The 21174-nt window shown below is 42.4% G+C and overlaps 1 protein-coding gene across 1 annotated transcript in view; it reads left to right on the top strand.

Moving 5' to 3' along the window:
• LOC105916377 (zinc finger protein 609) overlaps positions 1-21174 on the top strand; it is a 104009-nt gene that overhangs the window by 31660 nt on the left and 51175 nt on the right. The window contains exon 2 of the mRNA XM_021309631.2: positions 1371-2251. Coding sequence (XP_021165306.2) covers positions 1499-2251 — 753 coding nt within the window. The 5' untranslated portion in view covers positions 1371-1498. The remainder of the gene's footprint in view (positions 1-1370; positions 2252-21174) is intronic.

The raw sequence follows: 21174 nt of genomic DNA, 5'->3' as shown, positions 1-21174 counted from the left end.
TCGCTGCCCTCATAGAAGAAATGTGAAGGCTACTTGTAGTTTTAGTTTGTAAACATCAAGTGCAGTTTATCATTGCCATGTTAAAAAGATTTACCATAATGGGCCACGATTGGATAATTGCCCATCCCTAATCAGTGTGTTGTTTTGCTGAAAGCGGCAATGTTTTGCACACTATTCAGTGTTTTTTCAGGGAGTTAAATCTTTATGTGAGGGGAAAAACATTTTGTGTTAAAATAAGTTAAAGTCTGTTATTGTTTTTTTTTATGTTAAAGTAACTATACAGAACTCATGTTCTTCTTAGAACAAGGCCTAAAGCTACTATAGGTTGGCGAATTCTTTATAATTTACATATAATCCAATTCATAAAATTGGATTTTTACTTATTTAGCTCTACTAGATGTAGCATAAAATAAGTGGTTATAGAAAAAAGTTTCAAGGCCGTATAATAATGTTACACATTAAGTTGTAGGTTCCCCATTATCGTCTACAGTCCTTCATGAGCTAACAGTTGGTGCCTTTTATTGCGACGTGAAAGGTTACAGCAGGATCCAGAAGAGCTGTGATCGTGTTAATGCAGCTGGAAACTGCAGCTGAATAGCTCTTGTGATTCCCGCTGAGACCTCAGTTCCTTTTCCCGTTTCTTTCTCTTTTTTTTTTTTTTTCTTCTACTGCCTTTCTTTCCCAGGATCTTTGAGAATGTCTCATACGGCCATAAAACACGGTCAGACCCGCGGTCACAATCGGCTCACTTTGGTGGGTCATTTGCACGTAGCTTTCTGCTACCACTTTGTGATTAAGGGTAATATTTAGGAAGCAAGTATTCCTAAATATTTGGACATCGGGTTGTCGCCTTTGCTTCTCTGCATACAAAGGCAACAACCTGATCTTCCTCCTGAGGCGGACAGCAGTTTATTCCTGCCCCTCCTGTTAGCGCCAGATGACTGTTTACGCCCTGGAGTTGAAAAGGCACGGCTCTATAAAGCATGGGGGGGGGGGGGGGGGTGTTGGGCCAGCTACGTCTTATTTATCAGCGGTGACACTATCAGCGGCGCTTTGTGCAAAGAAAGTCAGTCATTCAGAACAGTGGGGCCACCTTGGCTGTCAAAGCAGGATTTAGGCTACATTTCCCACGGTTGCCATGACGACTGTGGGAAGTGATTATGGGGGTGGGGGGGGGTTTCGGAGCAGAGCTGTCACACCAGCGGGTATTACCGTGGCGGTTTGCACACTGATCATCGGAGAATGACTGGCTGGCGATCAGACGCCTGTTTTTCCAATGAACTGCTGTGTTCTGCGACGTCCGAGAGGCCGCTCTGCCATCCCGCGTCTGAATCGTTGGCCTTAATTAGTCTCTTCTCTTCTCTTCGCAGGGCAGAATGTGGTTAAATGGGACAGGAAGGAGTACAACGTGAAGATTCTCTAACCCTCGCCCCTGACTCCCAACCGTCTGACAGGGTGTCGGACCTCACCGAGGCATTCCTGGGCCGTTGGCACTAAAATGTCCCTAAGTGGTGGCACTGCAGGCGGGAAAGGTGTGGACTCGAATGCGGTGGACACTTACGACAGCGGGGATGAGTGGGATATCGGCGTTGGCAATCTGATCATCGACCTCGACGCAGACTTAGAGAAGGACAAGCTTGAGATGTCTGGCACCAAGGACGGCATGGCGGCACCACCCAGTGCCGTGGCGGCGTTGCCCGACAACATCCGATTCGTCAGCCCGGTCTCCGGCGCTCAAGGCAAGGAGAGCAAATCCAAATACAAGCGCAGCAAGAACTCGAAAGACAATAGCAGCAAAGCTTCCGGCGACGGGGGCAAAAAAGAGCCCAGCGGACGGACTCAAGGGGAGCCGACGGGGGCGGCGGCGGGCGCAGTGGCCGCCGGCAACAACGCCACCTCTGGGAAGAACATGGAGAAAGGGGGCAAAGCCTCCCGGGGGGTTCTCGGTGGTAAAAAGGACAAGGAAGGGGCCGGCGGGAAAAATAAGAAGGACAAAACAGATGGCGCCCCGGTCGTGGCAATTGGCGTCTCTGAGAAGGACATGTCTCAGGCCCAAGTTGCGTTGGGGAATAGTCGTAACGCGTCCTTCGAGAACGCACAATCAACAGACTTGGCCGACGCTAATCAAATGGGGAATATTGCACTTGAATCTGTTGGGATAGTACCAGCTTTGACCGCGAAAACTGAACCAGACGAGGTGGAAAATGTTAACAGCGAATGCAAGACGTTAAAGAAGATAAAAACCGAGAAGGTACGTGATCGTTTGTTGTTTTTTTTTACCCTGTTCTGATGTTGGTTGAATTAGTTTGACGTCCCTCTGTTGTGACTGATCGCACTAGAACAACATTCAGCATTAATCCCTTCTGGAATTGGGGGGTAAATGAACATTGTGTTGCTTAATCAGATCAAAGCTTTGGCATTTTAACCCAAGAAAGAAACACGACCTTCTGATTGGTGGCTTAAAACCAACATCCAATCAAACGGCTGGCTGTGCCTGAAACGCTTTAACGTGGTTTTTCTGTTCTTAGATGAAGCTCTGTGAAACAGAACTGTCTGCCATTGATTTCAATTTGATGCAATCTGACCCAGTGCTTTAGGCTGCTCAACACTGGGCTCTGACAGCCTGTTGCTTTCAGCGGGCATGGAGATGCACCGCGCTCCCTAAAGCAATCTGACATGTGATGCATGCAAAGAGGCCCACTGCTGTTTTCTCTTTTATCGCCGTCCTACGAATGAGGGCACCCTTGACGAATGTGACGCTGTGATCCGCCACAGGAAAGACTCCGAACACACTGGAGACGTTCTTTTCTTCCCCCGACTTGACTGCACAGGCTTTATTTGTCTTAAAGGGATGGACAGCTCCCTTCCCATTCGAAACACTACTTGTGGCGTGTCAAGTAATGGTGCTAATTATCGTCTTTTGTAATTATCTCTAAAGTTGTTATATTCTCCACATTAGCCAGTAAAGAATTAATTGCGCGCTGGAAGATAATCGACACTGTCAGCCTTAAGCTGTGCAGAGCATTACGCCTGTGAAGTGAAGCAAATGCCAAATCGTGTTATTTATTTATTTTCCCTCCTTCTTCTTCTTCTTCTTCCGTTGAGCAATTTCAACGCCGACATTGTCGTACGAGAATAATATAAAGATCTGTGTAGCTATTCACCCACACTTATCTTGTTCACTCCGAGTTGATCTATCACTGTGTCTTTTGTATGCCTCATAGCAGCCTTTTCATGCTCTTCTGGTATAAAAGACAGCAAAGCGGGGAGGTGCCGAGGACTGTTTTTGTCTGTCATCGTGTTCCATTCTTAATCCCACAAGCCCCAGCAATGCCTGGTGGAGCTGTGTGTGTGTGTGTGTGTGTGTGTGTGTGTGTGTGTGTGGAGGGGGAGCTGGTGGAGCTGGTGCTCAGCACGCCTTCCTCGGTTTTCCTGCTGCTCTGAGAGCGGCGTGGGGGATGGGCGGCGAGGAAGCCTGTTTGATTCCTTAAATCCAGGGCACCCAGTCATGAAAACAAGCCGGAGACCCTCCTGTGGCTGGATGGCTACAAAAGGAAATTTAGGAAAGGCTTTATCGTGATGTATTTAAAATAAAAGCGCAAGAAAAAAAAAACGCAAGAACAGGCGGCAATGAATAAAAGAGCGAGGTCGGCGTGCGAGCTGCTGAAATGTAGCCTTGAAAGCGCGACGGCGGCAGGCCGCGATACTAAAGCAGCGTTAATCAATATTAGCTTAACAAGCCTTTTGTCTCGTCAGGTATGCCCAGTTAGTGGCGTAAAAAGGAAAATGCACAAAAAGAGCATTTAGTTCTCGTTAGTCACTTAGTTATGCTTTCATACCCAGTTCAGCATTCAATATAGTCATCCCATAGTAGAATAAGCGAGGTCAAGTGCTGCGAGAAGGTTACATTTGGATTGGTAATAGTTTTCACAGAATTTACACTTTAAAATAAACTTTGCCTTGAAAGCTTAAAACGGCTTAAAAAGATTAATTGGGGATACAGAATATAGTCTTGTGAAGGTGAAGGTGGCTTATTTGAATATTTGCAAGCTTTGCAAAACACCTTTGTACTTTAGTCTAGTTTGTGATTAAGGGTATATTATTTAAGAAAATGTAGTGATGATGATATGGGTAGATCTTGCAGTGACAGTATAAGGTGTTTTCTATGCCCATTTTCTTCTTCCCTCTCTGTCTTATGCTGTGTTTCAATCAGCCTGCGTGACCTTTAGCATGTTGGTCAATGTCATTTTGTCCGGCGTGAGCGTCTCCTGCCTTCAGACTGCTAATATGGCTAAATCTTACCGTAGCATGGCAAATGCAACGGCATAAGACTTTGAATATGTTAGCAAACACTTATTGCATTCCAGTCTTTAGCAGTATGAATATTCCACAACCCAGTATTGCAATGCCGATATATTGGTAGTATATTTTGCACCCTTACTCGTAATGGTGTTTGCAAAGCCGATGCCATGACGAGGGACAGAAATCTAAGAACGATACTTACCGGTGAGCTCATTTGTAAACTAAAAAGGCGCGTACTCTGGGAACGGCCTGTCAATTAGCACCGTTCAGTTGGAGACCCGTGGTGCTGAAGTGCGCCAAGCAGGGACGGCTTACCGAGCTCCGGCCTCGGCTATTTTAATCAAGAGGCGCTGACACGTCTGAAAAGAACTGGTTCGAAAAGGATCAGGCTACGCCTTGGAGCGCTGCCCGCTGGCCGGACACAGCCAGTGTGGGTTGGAGCGTGAGCTATGGCGTGTCTGCCACTAAAATATGACTCAAACGTGGGCATGAGGAGCGTGGCCGTGTATACTACCGACATGCAGAGTGTGAATGCATGGAGCCTGAAATTCAAAAGCCCACCAGATATTCCACCCAAATATGTCTTCATGATCACACCATTGCAGACACTCAAAGTGCGATGGCCATGTGCAGCTGTGTTCATGACCATAATCATTTCTTTTCTTGATGTGTTGTTAGTGGTTACATCAAGGAGACCTAACATTACTAATATCAAGTAAAGTCCAGTTTAGACCATCCTTCTGCGTTAAACCCAGAACTACTGATCGCTTTGTCCTTTCACGTCATACCAGTCGATCCATCGAGATCGCCGGCCCACTGCGCTTTCATAGCACCCTGTTAAGATTACAGAATCAAGTAGGTGTGGCTTTTAACTCTGTGTTCATCTGAGAAGTACAGGAGAAGTGATGGGAATTTCCCAAGTAGGCTTTTCAAATGTATTCTGTCCTTTCAGATACAAGAGTTGTTGTGCGCCGTCCTTAAAGCGATGTCTGCATCAGATTTCACTGAGCATCGCCTATCTCAGTTCAGATGAGGAGGTGCCTGTGCTCACACTGCAGACTTCTGCTGCGTTCATATCACATCACTGATGTCCCTCTTAGTGTTCATGGTGGCTACGGCTCTTGTGACTGCCTCCTTAGGCGAATCGTGTACATAATATTGGGAGTTACCGCAATATCACCTCCGAGCTATTCTTTCTTAGCAACTATGATGAAATTTCAATCAAAGTTGGGAGCTTTCAGAATGAGACCCGTTCACCTCGCTGAGGCCCTTTACAGGGTGGGACAACGTTCTTGCATAGAGAACCCTCTTGCGACTACCATTTAATACCGCGTCTCCACCTTACCGGGCACTCTGTAGGTAAATATTTTGTCTGCATCCTCGTGAGAAAACATCTGCAGGACGTGGCTTTAAGGCGCATTAGAAACGACAAAGCAAAATTATTAAGAGCCATTACCGCGCGCAGTTGGACCGCCGCGTCAGACCTAATTGCTCATTTCATGTTAGATGGTTATTTGGCGCTGCAGATTGCGTTCGGTGGAGCCGGACAATACACGCCCGCTTTGTGTTGCGTAAAGTGTGAGTGGTTGAAACAAAGGAGGATTAGGGTGTTTCAAAACGCTTTCAAAATGGGCCCATTTATAGGAATTGGAGTTGTGTAATCCATCTACTAATCAGTAGGCCTCTCTTCAGCAATCTTGTTCTCCATGGTGCTGGTGTAATAGCCGTGGCTACATCTTCTATGTCCTAAGTTAAAGCTCCCCAAAGCTTTGGCTCTCAGATGCTGAATAAATCATCTCCACTTCCTTCGTACAAGTGCTAACCACCTCGTGAATGTGTCTCACTCTCCCACCTCTCATTATACAAATCTAGAGGAGTGAGGTGTCGTCAGCTTCTTCCATGTGCCACTGGCCTTGATAAATGGAGCAGCTCTCTTAGAAAATTACATTGGCAGTGTTACTTTGAAGCGGGGGGGTGGGGGGGGGGGTGCTCTGCATTGCTGCCGGTGTCCAGCTCTGGGGTGGAGGGATCTCACCACCGCCTTCTTGAGCTTTTTCTCGTCACCTGTCCCTGACAAACCGTTGCTGCTGTGCTGCAGCTCCTTCTTTTAAGTAGTTCTAAAAGCTAGGAAACAGAAGAAAGACTGACTTGTAACTCAGGGGGTGCTGCAAACTCATCACTGGCTCATTTCAAAGTGAAGCTTTTAATATACCTGTGTGGACTTGCAAAATAACCTATGCAACAATAAACCTAGTGGCCTGTTAAACAGAATATTTAAATAGCTAGAATTCTCCAAAAAAACATTGTGTGTGGGTCTTGACTTTTGAATACTGCATCTTTAAATTGTGTGCATGACTGCAGACCTGTCTGCAGTAGCAGGGACCGAGATTCTCATAGTATGATAACCTTGAGTGAAAGTACCACAAAATGACGGCATGAACTCAAAAATGTAAGAGATTGCATAATTCGATCCAATTGTTTTTCGTCTGATCAAAAATGCAAAGTTTTGTTTCCTACTGCAGAAATATGTTGGTTACTGCTCGAGACAATGATGTTTTGGTACACGGGTTTAAAACTACCAGAAGCTCAAATGCTACATTTAGTAGGTGGTTCAGAGGGATTAGTATTATTACTTGGAAGTTCTGCTTTTGATTGTATGATTTATTTAATTTAGTTTTTTTTCATGAGCTGGTTGGTTAGTGAGACTATCTGCTCCTGTAGCCAGTCAGCAGACACCTGTAACTTTCCAAGTATAGTTTTAACATCAAGTAGCGTAAAATAGAAATCATATTGATCGATATTGATAATGATCAAACATCATATATTCAGGAGCAGCCCTGGCCATTTTATGCTGTTGATTAATGACATGTTTTTCGATAAAGAACATGAACACTGAATTCAAGCTCAACACTTTTTCAGCTAACTGCTATTTTTTAAAGATTAATGCGCGCTCGCTGAACTACTCAGAAGAGGGCAGAGCTTGGTGACGGAGTGACAAGTTGGTTGAACAATATATTCTTTCTGGTTTTGTTGCCTTAATGTTGGTAGACGAGGCAGAAACACGTCTGATAACGCTGTAAGCTCCACCATCACAGCCATTACGTCTTTGTTGTCGGGGGTTGGGGTACACTTCCGAGTGGGCTATTTGAAATGTTGTCATGTTCAATCTTGCTTACTGCATTTGAAATTGTTATACATTATAATGCCAATATTGACTGAATAAAAGTTTATACAAAAAAAAACCCGAATTTCCAGGTGGGCGGAGCGATTTTACAGTTTCCGTTGCATCCGCTGGGTGACTGAAGGTTTTAGTGGTACTGAAATCTCATCGTTTTTTTTAAAACCTTGCCATATCTTGATACCACATCAGAGAGAAATTCAAAAGATTGTGATGTTTTTACTATATAGGGAAAAACTCCCCACTATATAGTGGAGTTTTTCTTTCCACTGTCGCTTCATGCTTGCTTAGTATGAGGGATTGCTGCAAAGCCATGGACAATGCAGAATACTCTCCCTGTGGCTCTACGCTTCTCCAGGAGTGAATGCTGCTTGTCGGGACTTTGATGCAATTTAATCTTTGACCAATCTGTATAATCTGATTGAATTTGACTTTGTAAAGTGCCTTGGATTACATGTTTCATGAATTGGCACTATATAAATAAAATTGAATTGAACGGAATTGCATAGTGGCTCTTTGGTTGCATAGTAATAATTCTAAAAAACTAATTCTAAAGTTTAAAACTGCGTTGACCAAACAGAACAAGAACTGCTCTTGAGGATTATCAATAACCGGAGACCCGTTTAATCGGTTCCCCCACACGGCTGTGATTCAACGTCTGTAGGTTTTAATCACAGCATGTGTGCAGTCATTTGTTTGAGGCGGTTTTAAACACAACATGCTCGTATAGCCGTTGTCTAAGGCCACAGAACAGCTGATGATATGTAGTCTTGTACCGAGCTGTCTCTGCTCTGGCTCATTGCTGCTGTGATTTCTGCATTGTTGCCTCGTGGAAGAATTTGCCCTCGGGGAGTTGCTCGCTGCTGCCTGTGAAAAAATGTTTGACACTAATCATTTTTCCACAAGTACCATTAGTCGCCTTCACAATGATGTGAATTGCTTCGGGCTTGTAGGCAAAACAAAATTAGATGTTGGGAATAAAAAAAAAAAACCCAATAGAGTTCATAATGGACATATTGATGGTCCTGGTTTATATAAGGCTCTTTTTGCCTCTTGACTTAACAAATTGCTTTACAGTTCATGTTTCACTCACATGTCAGATGTTAAAATATTGCCACAAAGCGAGGTTGCGTTTGGCGTGAAGGTGTAGGCGATAATTGCAGTAATGTGATTTAATAATGGCTTTGTCTTTGTGTTATTCCTGGGAACGCTCCTTTTGGCAGCGCAGCACGGAGCATACCACGCATACCACACTTCTTCAAGGTTCACCGTGCCCTCTCCCTCGCAGACATGCCAGTGCACATCAAAACTGCCTGTTTGAATCTGTGCAGATCAAAATGGCTCATAGCGCACGATGGGATACATGAGAGTACGTTTTCCCTTAAATGTCACAAGTCGGTGACAGTTGTATACGTTGGCGAAGGGCTTACAAGTGCCGAGGTGCCTTTTTGTAAGGGATAGCTCTGTTACACCCAGTATTTAATCCTTAAAGTCTAAGTTGCCTGTAAAATGTATTTTAACGCAGATGCAGTCAAATAGTCACCAGAGTAAATAAATGTATATTATATGTGAATTATGTGCGCCGTTTGGAAGTAATTTCAATAAAACTTGCTGTATATGCAAAAGAGCCCGAACATTCCTTAATCGGCCGATCCGGCGTGTGACGTCACACACAGAACGAGTACCGTGCATCCGGCAATAACACTGTCTGCTAACACTACTACTTTCCTCGATCGTGAAGTGTGAAATGCATAAAACACTTTTGTCACTGCCGGCAATCCAGTCCTTTCGCGTTTCTTTTATGAATTTATCCCATTTCTTTCTGACCTTTTGATCCTTTGGCCAAGTATGTAGCGCTACTTTCTGGCCTGCACTAGACCGCGGTGAAGTTGGTTTGACATTGGACATTCAAGCTGCGCGGAGTCAGCGGAGCACTCTTGAGAAACAAAAATCAAATCAGATTTGTTGACGGTCCCACCGCGTATGGGAGAAGGGAGCAGCTGAGAGACGCTGGCCGAAATCGGAGTCCTTCATCCGGATCAACTGTGAGCTAGAACCCGCTGACTGCGCTGAGCTTGAATGTCCAATCTCAAACCAACTTCACCGCAGTCTGCACTAGGCCTATAAGCAACACTACAGCCACCAACTACGCACCTAGAAGGCATTTTATCTTGTAATTAGTTCGGCGATATTTTTATAAGCGCTTGCTCAAAGTGGATCCGCAGATTTGATGTGTGAAAGAAGATACTGGAAAACATCCATATATATCCTTGTTTACCGTACCGGTTGTACAATGTAAACAATGTGTGTTTCTTTGCAAGTTGGATTCGCGCGTTCTCGGTATTCTTTAACTAACGTCACACGTCGGAAATGGCCGATCGTAAACGGAGGCAGCACTTAAACGCGGAATACCATAATCGGTGTAAAAAATGCGCAATATTTCATATTTAAACTTAATTTGAACACTTTTGATACATGAATATTCAAAGTTTACCTTGTTCTGAAAGTAATTCAATGGTTTTCAGGATATTTTTTTCGGTACAAGACTAAGACTTAAAAAATCTTACCCTGGTGTCAAACATGATTTATGAGAAAACCTTTTGCTGCGGATGATGCAGTTTAGATTCAGCACATTTGCCTCCCATGGCTACATAGAACTGCTGTCCAATTTCAATGCTCCAGATTTAATGGATGTATAGGTGACGTTTCACCACTAGGGGAGCTGGTGAGGAGCGTCTGTAGACCAAAACTAGATATGTGGATGGAAGATGATGAGATTGAACAGAATCAACGTAGCAACACAACTGTAACATTTGACTTTGTGCCGTTGCCTGTCCAGGAGGAAAAAAGCTAGCTCAGAGCTGCTTCTGCGCCCCACATGCTCTCCACCTTGGTAACACGAGGACAATGTTCATCCTCGTTTTGGCTCTTCCCTTCTCTGACAGCCTCTTTGACAAAGACCGTTGTTGTTTTTTGTGTGTGTGCTGATGATGGGTCCTGATCGTCTTCAGGTTAACCTTTCGCCGCCATGTTGCTCCTACGCTACGCTGCTGTGGCGGTGACATTTTGTTGGCAGGGAGCCCTGAGCGGCAGCTATTCGCATGCACGCACGGCCGGCCCGGCTTGTAAACAAGAGACTGGAGAACAACACGGCAGATGGTGCATGTCGTCATACCATATTCCATCTAAAAAGATACCTTTAGTTCTTCACATCACTATTTTTTTTTTTTAGTAGTTCTTTCTAAAATATTGTTGCTTATTGCTTCTTTAATCCTAGGTTGGGTTTGTTACGCTATCACAAACAGTCTTTGAAGGACCACATTTCTGTCACTAATAAGCGTGTCTGGCAAAGGTTTTTATAAAACCGAGATTTATTGAACTGCAAGATTGCTTTTGCGAACAGTTGCGACAGAGACCCCTCATTAACATTAATTACAGGAGCGTTTAGAGAATTGCCAGCCAATAACTCAGTTTTCTGACCTTATCCAGCGATACAGATTGACATACTAGCTGTCAGCCGTGTTTATAGTTGGATTGGTCTGGAAATTATGCATTTTTATTTAGAAATACTTGATTGCCAAACCGGTGCTCTGCGGTTGCTTTTTATTGCAAGACAGTGTAGCGTGGTGTGTGCATTACAACTTGAAAGTTTTTAGGGTTAGTTGTCACTTTTTGTGCCGAGTTTAAACAAATTGTGCCACAAGTGCAGCCTGAAATCACGACGCTTTGATAACACCGTGGTTGGAAAAAGTTAGCCTCCAAGTAGCATTTAGAGCAGATTCTACAACAAGATCTTCACTAGCAGTTTCCCAAAATCCCTTTGCTGTTTTTTATTTTTTTATTTTCCTCTTTACTGACTGCTCGCTCATGCCTGACCCACACTCCAGAGATTTTGAGCCAATTTAAACCGCATTGCCCCTTTTTGATGTTCAGCGGAGAGACCTGATGAAAGGCTGTTGTCTGCACCGGTGTTCAGATCAGATTTTCTTCAAATATGAGACATTTGCAGGTCAAGTCCTAACCTACCCAGTTCTGCAAGCGAACTCACAAAACTGCACCACTGTCGTGAAGTCACCCACAACCTGAGCGCTCAAGTGCAGGGACCTACACAGTGGCTGCAAAGCAGTCAGCTGAACTTTAGCAAAGAACAACATTCAAGCCATAACAAAACTCTTGTTCTTGCTGCGTTGACGCTTCCTCACCGCTGTCTTTGACTAACACTTTGCTTTTATTGTTTCGCACTGAAAAGTGCCGCTAACGAGCTGTGATGTCGTGGCGTCCCTTAGGTTCACAGCTGCGTGAGATGAGGGAGGTGGTACTCGGCTATCGCAGATTGAGTTTTTCAGTCTGTGATCCACCAAATGCTCCTTCAGAAGACACTTTCAGGCTGAGAGCTCACAGTGCGCTCTGCCTGCCCCTCTCTGCGTAATAGCCGGTCCAAAATGGGGGGTGGAAGGTTAGCCTAAAGCCTCTGCGCTGCCATGAGAGCCGGTCACAGAGTAGGTGTGAAGTGGGTGGGGGGGCAGTCCTTCATTATGGCCCTGGGTGGCTGAAGAGGGGCGTCGTTTGTGGCCGTATCACCAAACTTTCTGGTAAGGTGCCCGTTATGTCAAACTGACTGTTTTTGGATCTATTTGACTGTTGAGTTGACGAGCAGCCATTGTAATAACCCTAAATAACAAGGAGGACACATAAAAGGCCTTAGAAAATCCTACAGGAGGGTTTCAGACAACTCTGTGTTGTGCAGCAAAGCGGTAGAGATTTCTGACATTTACTACTAGGATTGTCAGAATACATTTCAAACAAGATAAACTTATTACTCAGATACTCCTTTACATCCAAATTGATTTAAAAAAAAAAAAGACCAATTTACCTTTGCCCACATTATTCTGACCCCGGCGCTGAAATATCAGCCACTCGCCTCAACAATGATCTGCTGCTGGAAGTTTAAAGTCTAACATGTCAAATACAGCTAGAAAAACCCATCAGAGCTTCGTTGTTGACAGGAGGGACTTTCCTCATCAGGCTGATGGACAAGAAAAACCAAAATGCTGAGCGATGGCACATGCTACGCTATTGCTACAAGCTAGCGCTTTGAGACCGATGTTTGATGTTAAAAAGGTCAGGAAAGCTATTGTATCTTATTTTATCCGCTAGGTTAATTACTCGATAACATAAGATAATACTATCTGTTCTAATATTATCTTCATGGATACGAAATATGAACTACTGTCCAGGGAAGTGACATTTTAATTATATATAGATTTTTGCCTCATTAGCTCAAGTTAAACTGAGGCTTGCCATATTGTCATTATTATATTTTTTTTTTTCTGCTCTTAACCAGAACTAAACCTTTGCCTCCAAATTAGCCCTTAATTAGGACACTGTATTTGTTAGAAAATCTGATTTTAGATCAGATGAATTATTGAAGTAATTCATCTGATGGAGTAGCTAGCATCACTGCTGGCCTAAAAGCATTGAAGAGGCATCAACTTCTTTCATCATGGGTGAAATATTTGAGCAATTTGTAGCTGTTATCCATTAATGGATTTTGCATGTATTTGCTTTCCGTAAAACAAATTGCCTCCTGGAGACAATAAAGTTTGTCTTTAACTTTAAGTTGGCATCTGTTTTCAAAGCTTTATTTGCCGCTACGTGGAAGCGCCATTTAATTGTTTTTGATCACCCAGAACTCAAATTGATCGCCTGTAGTTTAAAATCCAAAATGCTTGACTGATTAAACACAAACTGGACAGAAACTTTTTAAAGCACAGTTTTTAGATTTGGAAAGTTTTATCGGAATTGCCGAAATAGAAAAAAGTACATTGTCAATGCTTTTCTAGGACTTCCTCCACCTTAGATGAGCCTCAAACCCTCAATAGTTTGACTAAGCTGGACAGAAATGTTCTACACTGATTAAAGAACATTTGTGGTATTGTGAAACCTACAGTATAAACGTAAAAATCTGAATACGGGGTTTCCTAGTTTTCCCATCATAAATTGCTGAAACCCTGTCTCGTTTGTGTATCATGTGGTGAACTGGATGTACCCTTAGCCCATTGGGAACGCTACAAATTGCTTTGCTCACAACTGCTGCCATCTGCAATAATAAAGGGATATTGAGCTGCTGACCAATGCAAAGCAAGGTGTCAAACTCCTTGTTCTCTCTGAACTGGTTTTAAAAAATAAAAAACCTTCAGCTGCTCTTTTATCCGCAGCTCTTAGCCTCTGCAGGAGAGTCGAGAACAAAGGCTTAGATTTTTTTCTACAATATGTCAGACGTGCGTTGTTGTTGTTATAGTTGCTCTTATTGCTATGCCAAAGTGGTTGCAGTCGCTGCAGTGTTTTTTGGAACTGCTCGACACTCAATTTTAAAAGTAATTTACTCTCAGCTGTAATTATCAACGCTGTTCTTTTTTTTTTTTTTTTTTCGTTTTTTCGCACATCAGAGCGCGCTTTAATATTCTGCTGGGATTTTCAACACTGAATTTATCGTCTCCAAGCGGATTTGGCTATTTTTCTTCTCGATGATCGTGTCGATAGTAAATTATATTCCGTGTTAACGCCATTCATGGTTTTTTATTTTTGTTCTAGCAAACGTCTGGACAGTCTAATGGAACGATTTGTTTTCCTTTTGCCAGAGCGGCTTTGAAAATTAGGGACGATGGCGCTTTGACTCCCACTTATAGGTAGTTTTGTTTTCACATTTGTTGTTGAATACAGCCGAGCTCTTTCATCAGGTTTCCCGTCTTTTGGGAGCGCAGAGCTGAAGCTTCTTTCAAAAATAATCAGCAAGCGCGCAAACGGAAATTTTGTTGGTTCACTTTAGCAGGAGGGGGAAAAAGAAAAATACAAGATCATCCCAGATCTGTCAAACAAAGGCGCTGTCACGCTTTGTCTTTCCCTCCCTGTCTTTCTCCCAGCTTAGCTTTCCAGGAGGTGTTCTGTGCTGCGTCTGGATCTGCTTGCTAGCAGGGAGGCGGGTGGGGGTGGTGGTTGGATGGATGGGGGGGGGGGCTAAGGCTTGTACAACTAATTCAGCTCATGAAAGACTTAGGCAGCCAGAGCAGCTGTCTTCCATTGTCAGCCTGCAAATTTCCAACGTGCCTCATTTCGCCTCTTAATGCGTGAGTAGCAGGAGAGCCTGGGAGGAGAGAACGGAGAGGAAACGAGCCTAAATCAAGAAGGAATTTGAAAAAAAAAAAAAAAAAAAAGAGAGAGGAAAGAGGAAGGCAAATATCTGGGCTTCGGCAGCACTAAGTGAATATAGGCGTAGTTTTGTTTCTTTTATTTAAATTAGCGGTGGCGGTGTGGTTGGACCGTAGTCTAATAATAAACCTACTCAGATTCAGTGTGTAGAGATAAAGAATCCACTGCTGTGGTGAGAAGAGGGGGGGGGGGGGGTGCATATGAGGGGTAAGATGAGGGGGAGGGGGCACAGAACCGCCTGAGATGAGGAGAGGAGGGAAGGAGGGTGAGCAATGTTATGAATGGATAGAGTCTTTAACCCCACAACACACTGAATAGTTTGTCACAGGCTGCTGCGGCTGTGTGTGGAATGAGAGGAGCTGGCTGAGAGCTCTTGGATTCCTGAATCCTTGAGGCATGTGGTCTGATTAGCAGAACAAAACCCACACAGTGGGGAGGAGCAGACATCCCCCCCCTCTCCCCTCCTCCTCCTCCTTCAACTGGAATTTTCTTCCAACACGGAGAGAGGTGGCTCAAACTTTGTACGGACTTGCCGTGGTCGTACAACAGTGCTCAGACTGTTTGGGGGTTTCTTACTGGGTTCTGAAGGGTCTCTCTCTCCGCAGTGGTACCATTGTTTGACCCCGTGAAAAGGAATGTGTAGTTTGGCACCTAAAGTTGCTGGGTAAAAAAAAAAAAAAAAAAAGTGACGACCAACTGAGAGGATCATTGTAACCTAACCTAACAATCGTTGCTTGTCGTTTTTAGTTGAACAAGGAGGAAGTTAACAGCAAGGCATTGTTTGAAGAGGAGCGATACAGAGAGCATTACTTACTTTTTGCCCTCCCCCTAAACAGATTGTACTCCCCTAAAGGGATTGTTTGCAGCCTGTTTGCTCAGTGAAACAACTTTAGGGACTCACTCGTGGATCTGATGCAAAGCTTTTTCCTTGCCTTTGGTTTGCCTTCTGTGTAAAGAGTGTCGAGATGGGAAATTTTGACACAAGAGTTGGAAAAATGATCTATAGTTAGGTTTGATGGTAGGTACGGAGAGTCATTTCAGCTGCAAATATGCTTTGAAAGTAATTTCAAAGTGTAATTTTAAAATAATAAGAGTGTTTCCCTCAAGAAAACAGACTGGTTTTGTTTTGTTTTCTGTGGGTTGTAATCAGAAAAAAAACATCGTGGCATTTTCCAATATTTTTTTTATTTTTATAAAATGATATCTGTTGCTACTGTTGGCACAGCGTTAACGCTAGAAAAGCACCGATCAGTCTTCCAGAGATGAGAAGGTAATTTCCCCCTAATCTGCTCTGATTGGTGATTGAATCAAACTAGGCCTTGTTTACATAACAATCTATTGAAAGCAGGATTGTTTTTATGTTTAACACAGTAACGTTTGCGACGTAACTGACAGGGCTAACAACCAATCAGAGCCAGTAGGAATGTCCGGCTTGTAGGGATGGGTTTCGTTAGGTATTTATTGATACTACTACTATTAACGATACTCCTTATTGATCCGGTACTTTATCAATACCCCTATGGCTACCTTTTAAGGTTGTCAAAAATATCAATACTCTGAAAAGTATCGATACTTAAATGCTGTATCTGGGTACGATACTAATTTGACATGGTACTACTACTGTATATTTTACATACGAGGCAAACGAAGAAGGGAAACCCAAATTTTCTCAAGCCTGTGTGCACACATTGCTTTAAAGCAGTGGCAACAAAGTCAAGCAGCACAACAAACTTACCGATACCCTGGTGTTCATGATGGGTTCAGACAGGTTAATAACATAAAGTTCCCGCTCATAATTTAATACATTAAACCTATTTCTGATGTTAGCGCGACCGGTGGGCCACATTACATAAGCATGCATAGTTTTATCTTCTTGATGTGTACTGTTAAATACTCAGTCTGTATTTTTAAAATGTTCAGAGGGATGGTAAATAATTCCAGGGTTTCAGCTACATGTAAGTGACCATGGCGCACCGCCGCGGCAAAATAAAAGCCGCTACACCTTCAGAAAAGAAATATTTTAATGTAAAGTACGTTTATATATATATATATATATATATATATATATATATATATATATATATTTGATAGATAGATAGATAGATAGATGGCCTATATTTGTGGACTTAAGCTAAACATAATCCGAGTCTGAAATAAATTTAAATGTCATGAAAAGTTAAAATGTAGTGTTGCTTATTTAGCGTCTTTGTTGTTTAGCTACTTTGTTTTCAGACCCCTCTAGCTATTTTCTTTCAATAAGTGACTAGCAATAACAACTTTTAGCGACTTTTTGTTTTAATGGCGACTTTACTGAAAGCACAGCCGTTCAGAAGTCAGTGTACTGAAGCAGTAACGAGAGCTGCTTGCTAAAAGAAATATTCCCTCTGTCTCACAGGCACACCACAGCTGCTGCTGCCTCATCATGTAAATATAGGTTTTAAAATAGTATTTTTTTGTCTCTGAAACTGTTGCACTAAAACAATTCCCTGAATTTGATTCGCACACTTATCACTTATTCACCTCGTTCACTTAGTGCGCCTCTGATAGCTGTCTCTTTGCTACACTTTGTTTTATGTAGTGTGGATTCAGGCAATGTGTTAAATTTCATAAGTCATTTTATAAAGGTAATTTTTAGTTCCAAACACACCCCAAATGTATGAAGAAATGTGCCAAAAAAAATCCTAGAGGAAGCCCTGAATTCTCCCCAGATTGATAGATTAGATTGAGTGATAAATGTAAAATTGTATTTGTAATCCTTGATATACAATAGTATAATTACCTATTAGAATTAACTAAAGCAACAACCGTACTGCGAGCTATGTGAGTTGCAGAGAAAACAGAACGCATTGATTGTGAACTTAAGTACAGATCCGATTTTGCATTGATTTTTCTATTTTGCTATATTAACCTAACCCTCTGTAGTATATGTATAGAAACTCATAGGCATGATGTACAGCCGAAATCCTTTCTTGAATATTTATTTTGAGGTATTCTGTTCCTTTCTTTTACATATTGTTGCATGAAGGGGAAAAAAACAGGCTCTTCCCTTTTTTTTTTTTTTTTTTTTTTTAACTGGACTGAAAATGTACCAAACCATGACTTCAAAGCCAAGTTACATACCAAAACAATGATTTTTGTGTACCATTACACTCCCAATGTCCACTGTCTTAAAAAAAAAAAAAAAAAAAAAAACCCTCACACAGATTGCAGTACCTGAGTGATGAGCGGTCCAACTGTGAATACTAGCAGTCTCCATGCACAAAGCAAGGTTTCATGTTTGTTTTATTTCCCCCTCTGCTTGTGTTTGGACCTGCAGGCTTCTTTACGTTTCATGTCCTTGGCGGACGTGGCGGACATTGTCATTGTGCCTGTATTGTTGCTGTACAAAGTTGAATTGAGTGAGAGTATGGAGAGAAAAAAAAAGGTTTCTGATAGGTTTGCCAATTCTCTCTCCATTTGTTCTGCTGGTTTAGCCTGACTACACACACAAGTGGTTTCATTGTGCAGTTCACGACACCGTTTCCCCCTGTGTGCTTATCTGGTCTCACCTTAGTAATACCACTCCCTTCTTGGAACACAAGTGTAAACATTAATGCGATCATCTTTCACTTGTTCCACTTCTGAAATCTTAAAATGTAGTTTCGCTCGACTTATCAGGTAAGAATCTAGCGAGGGTGAACTAACCTGTGTTATTTTTTGTGCAGTACTCTGGCTTCACATTTAGTAGGCCCCAATGTATCAAATGTTAAAAAGAAAACAAACTTAATAGTTCACTAAAAAATAAAAAAACAGCAAGAGTTTTCTCTTCGTGGTGTGAAAACAATCTTTAATGTGGTCACGTTTTAAGTGCCAGTTCCTGTTGCGCACAACACGGCTGTTTTTCTACTCGCAAAGCTAGACAATTGGGCGAACACGCATTAATGGCTAATCCATTTTCTTATCTGTCAGATGGCGTTATGCTGAGACGTTAGCTGTTGCTCTCTGGCTAAGGAGGCTCTGTCAACAAGCCGTCTGACTAAAATAGTGCAGCAGTCAACATTTCAGCATGAGACATGATGGAAGAAAGTAAGATCATGCGGCGGGCCCTCCTGGGCTTTGTGTCGTCAAACAGAAAGGTCATCCTGGAGAAACGGCACTTTTAAATAAGCGCCTCGCTAATCCTGTGATTGTCGGACTCCGAATTGAATCTCATCTCTTTAAATTTAAATCACTGCCTCTTGGATGTTAAAACAGAATAAAACAATATAGAGGTATTTGGATTTCTTTTATGAGGAGCGTGCATTAGAGGTTTGTGCAAATGAGAGCGCAAGAATGCTTCTAAGCTTGGAAGTACAGATCTGAGATGAAAGGATTTTCTCTTCCCATTCTAATCCACACAGACAGCTAGGCCCTTGTGATTATTCCCGCCCCCTTCCCTGCACTCGTCTCTTTGAATACTGGGCCTTTCTAATTCACCCTAAAAAGGGTTTCAAAAGGGGATTATTCTCCTGATAGAAATTAAAGGGAAAACACGTCCGTCCTTTGGGACCAATGTCAAACATTTATGAGTTGACAGATTTCTTTAACCACATACAGCTGAAATTAGAACAGTTAAACTTGTTTCCAATTATTTGGACTTTACCCGGCTCAGTCTTTATTTTACTTTAATGTAAATATTGAATTTTTATTTTACATTAGAACCACAGCGATTCCAGTATTCTATTCTTTTCCTTGTTGGTTGTTTTTGTTTCCAAATAAATAAAGATAAGAAATTTATATATTTATTATATATAATAATTCTTATAGATCTGTTAGCCTTCCAGAATTTTAAGTAAGGACCAGTTTCTTACATTAAAGTATGCAAAGTTGGATTAGGATGTTTCAATACTCTACCACATCTCTGAAAGATGACATAAAATAATCTATTTTCCGGAATCTGACGTTTCGCTTTGATAAATGATCAGCCTGTCTGTAAATTTAAAAATAATAATCCTACCCTTTTCCGAGTCAGTGAATCCATCCTACCTAAGCACTACCTGTTCATGTTCTCAACTCTCTTTAGTGTGGAAGTTTTTACTGAGCTAAGCCTGGTTTATGCTTGATGCATCCCAGAGGTCCACACAGCCATATTACATCATTTTGGCTAAAAGTTTCTGCTCCACACACCCAGGAAACTTCCTTACTACCCAGCATGGAAAAATGTGGCGGACAAGCAAGTGCTCCTTCTGGCGGAGCTTCGTTAATATAGATCTCTATCTTTATGATTTGGCCCCAAAGTATTACCGTGAAATCAAATGAACAATTCCTGGTAAGAAATCACTGTCACTGTTGGAAGAAAGTAAGAGGCTTTAAAATGTTGCAAACTGCTGTTTTCTCTACTTGTACATGTGGTGGAGTGTAGTACGCTTGATGTAGGAGCACAACGCTGCCCTCTAGAGTCCAGGAGAATACTGCTACTTCAGAGGAAATGCTTCACGGATTATATAAACGCTACGGACGTGTCCGCATGTTCCATTTCTGCGTGGAACGTACGTGCGTCAAGCATAAAGCAACCTTAAAGAATACTCAAAGGTAGCTTTTTAAAAAATACATATATATCAGTAAGTAGTTCAAAAATTAAATCTTAGCAATTGCAAAGAAAAGCCACCTGAAAGGACTCTCTATCTTCTACAACATGTTGAGACATGGCTGTATTTTATCCAGGCTGCAAGACAGAATGTTAACATTAAAGCAGAGAACAGGACGCTAAAATAAAATGTTAAAGACAGTTTAAGGTACGTGCTCATGTCTGATTTAAAAGGTAAAACCCTACGTTTCAGCGACTGCTTCCTGGCACAATGATTGCCATGACCACTGCTTGTAGGATATTGACCACTCATTATAAAAAGTTAGGAAATATGTTTTCAGAATCAGACATACTCTCTGAGCAGTCTCAGCCATAACAATCCAGGGGTTGCATTGATAAGGGAAGGCAGAATCCAAATACTTAGTTTATGAGGCAAGCTGCTCTGACTTTTCTTGTCAGCTTTAAGTTTTTGCTGGCTCCAAATAGCGAATCCAATATTTCAAATTGTTGGGCTTTTCCGCGTTACACTTCCAGAATTTTAGCCCATCTGCCCTTGAGTTCAACCACCAAAGCCAGTCTGCGTTCCAGCACAGCCATCTTTCAGCTCTGCTCCTTCACCTTCCAGGTCCGTCCGTTCACCACCTTAGTGAGCGCGTCATTTGCAGCCGGTAGACTGATCAAGGCCAGATGGCTACCGACATCTGCTGTATTTGCTGATACATCAAAAATCCACCAGATCCAATATGTAGAAATCCAAGTATCCTTAATCCAAACATGCAAACGTTTCAAACGTCCAGGAATGACAAAGTCGAAAGACACACCGTTTTTTCATCCAAGAATATAGGGTGTATCCTCCAAAAATAGTCAGATCAGGACAGGATGGGTCCCCCCTTTCGTTGACTACCCGTCGAAAAAAATTTATAAATGGCATTGAGAGACC

This window comes from Fundulus heteroclitus, chromosome 4 (assembly GCF_011125445.2).
Source record: "Fundulus heteroclitus isolate FHET01 chromosome 4, MU-UCD_Fhet_4.1, whole genome shotgun sequence".
NCBI lineage: Eukaryota > Metazoa > Chordata > Actinopteri > Cyprinodontiformes > Fundulidae > Fundulus > Fundulus heteroclitus.
The sequence above is the reverse complement of the archived record's forward strand: the minus strand, read 5'-3'. Positions and strand labels throughout refer to the sequence as shown.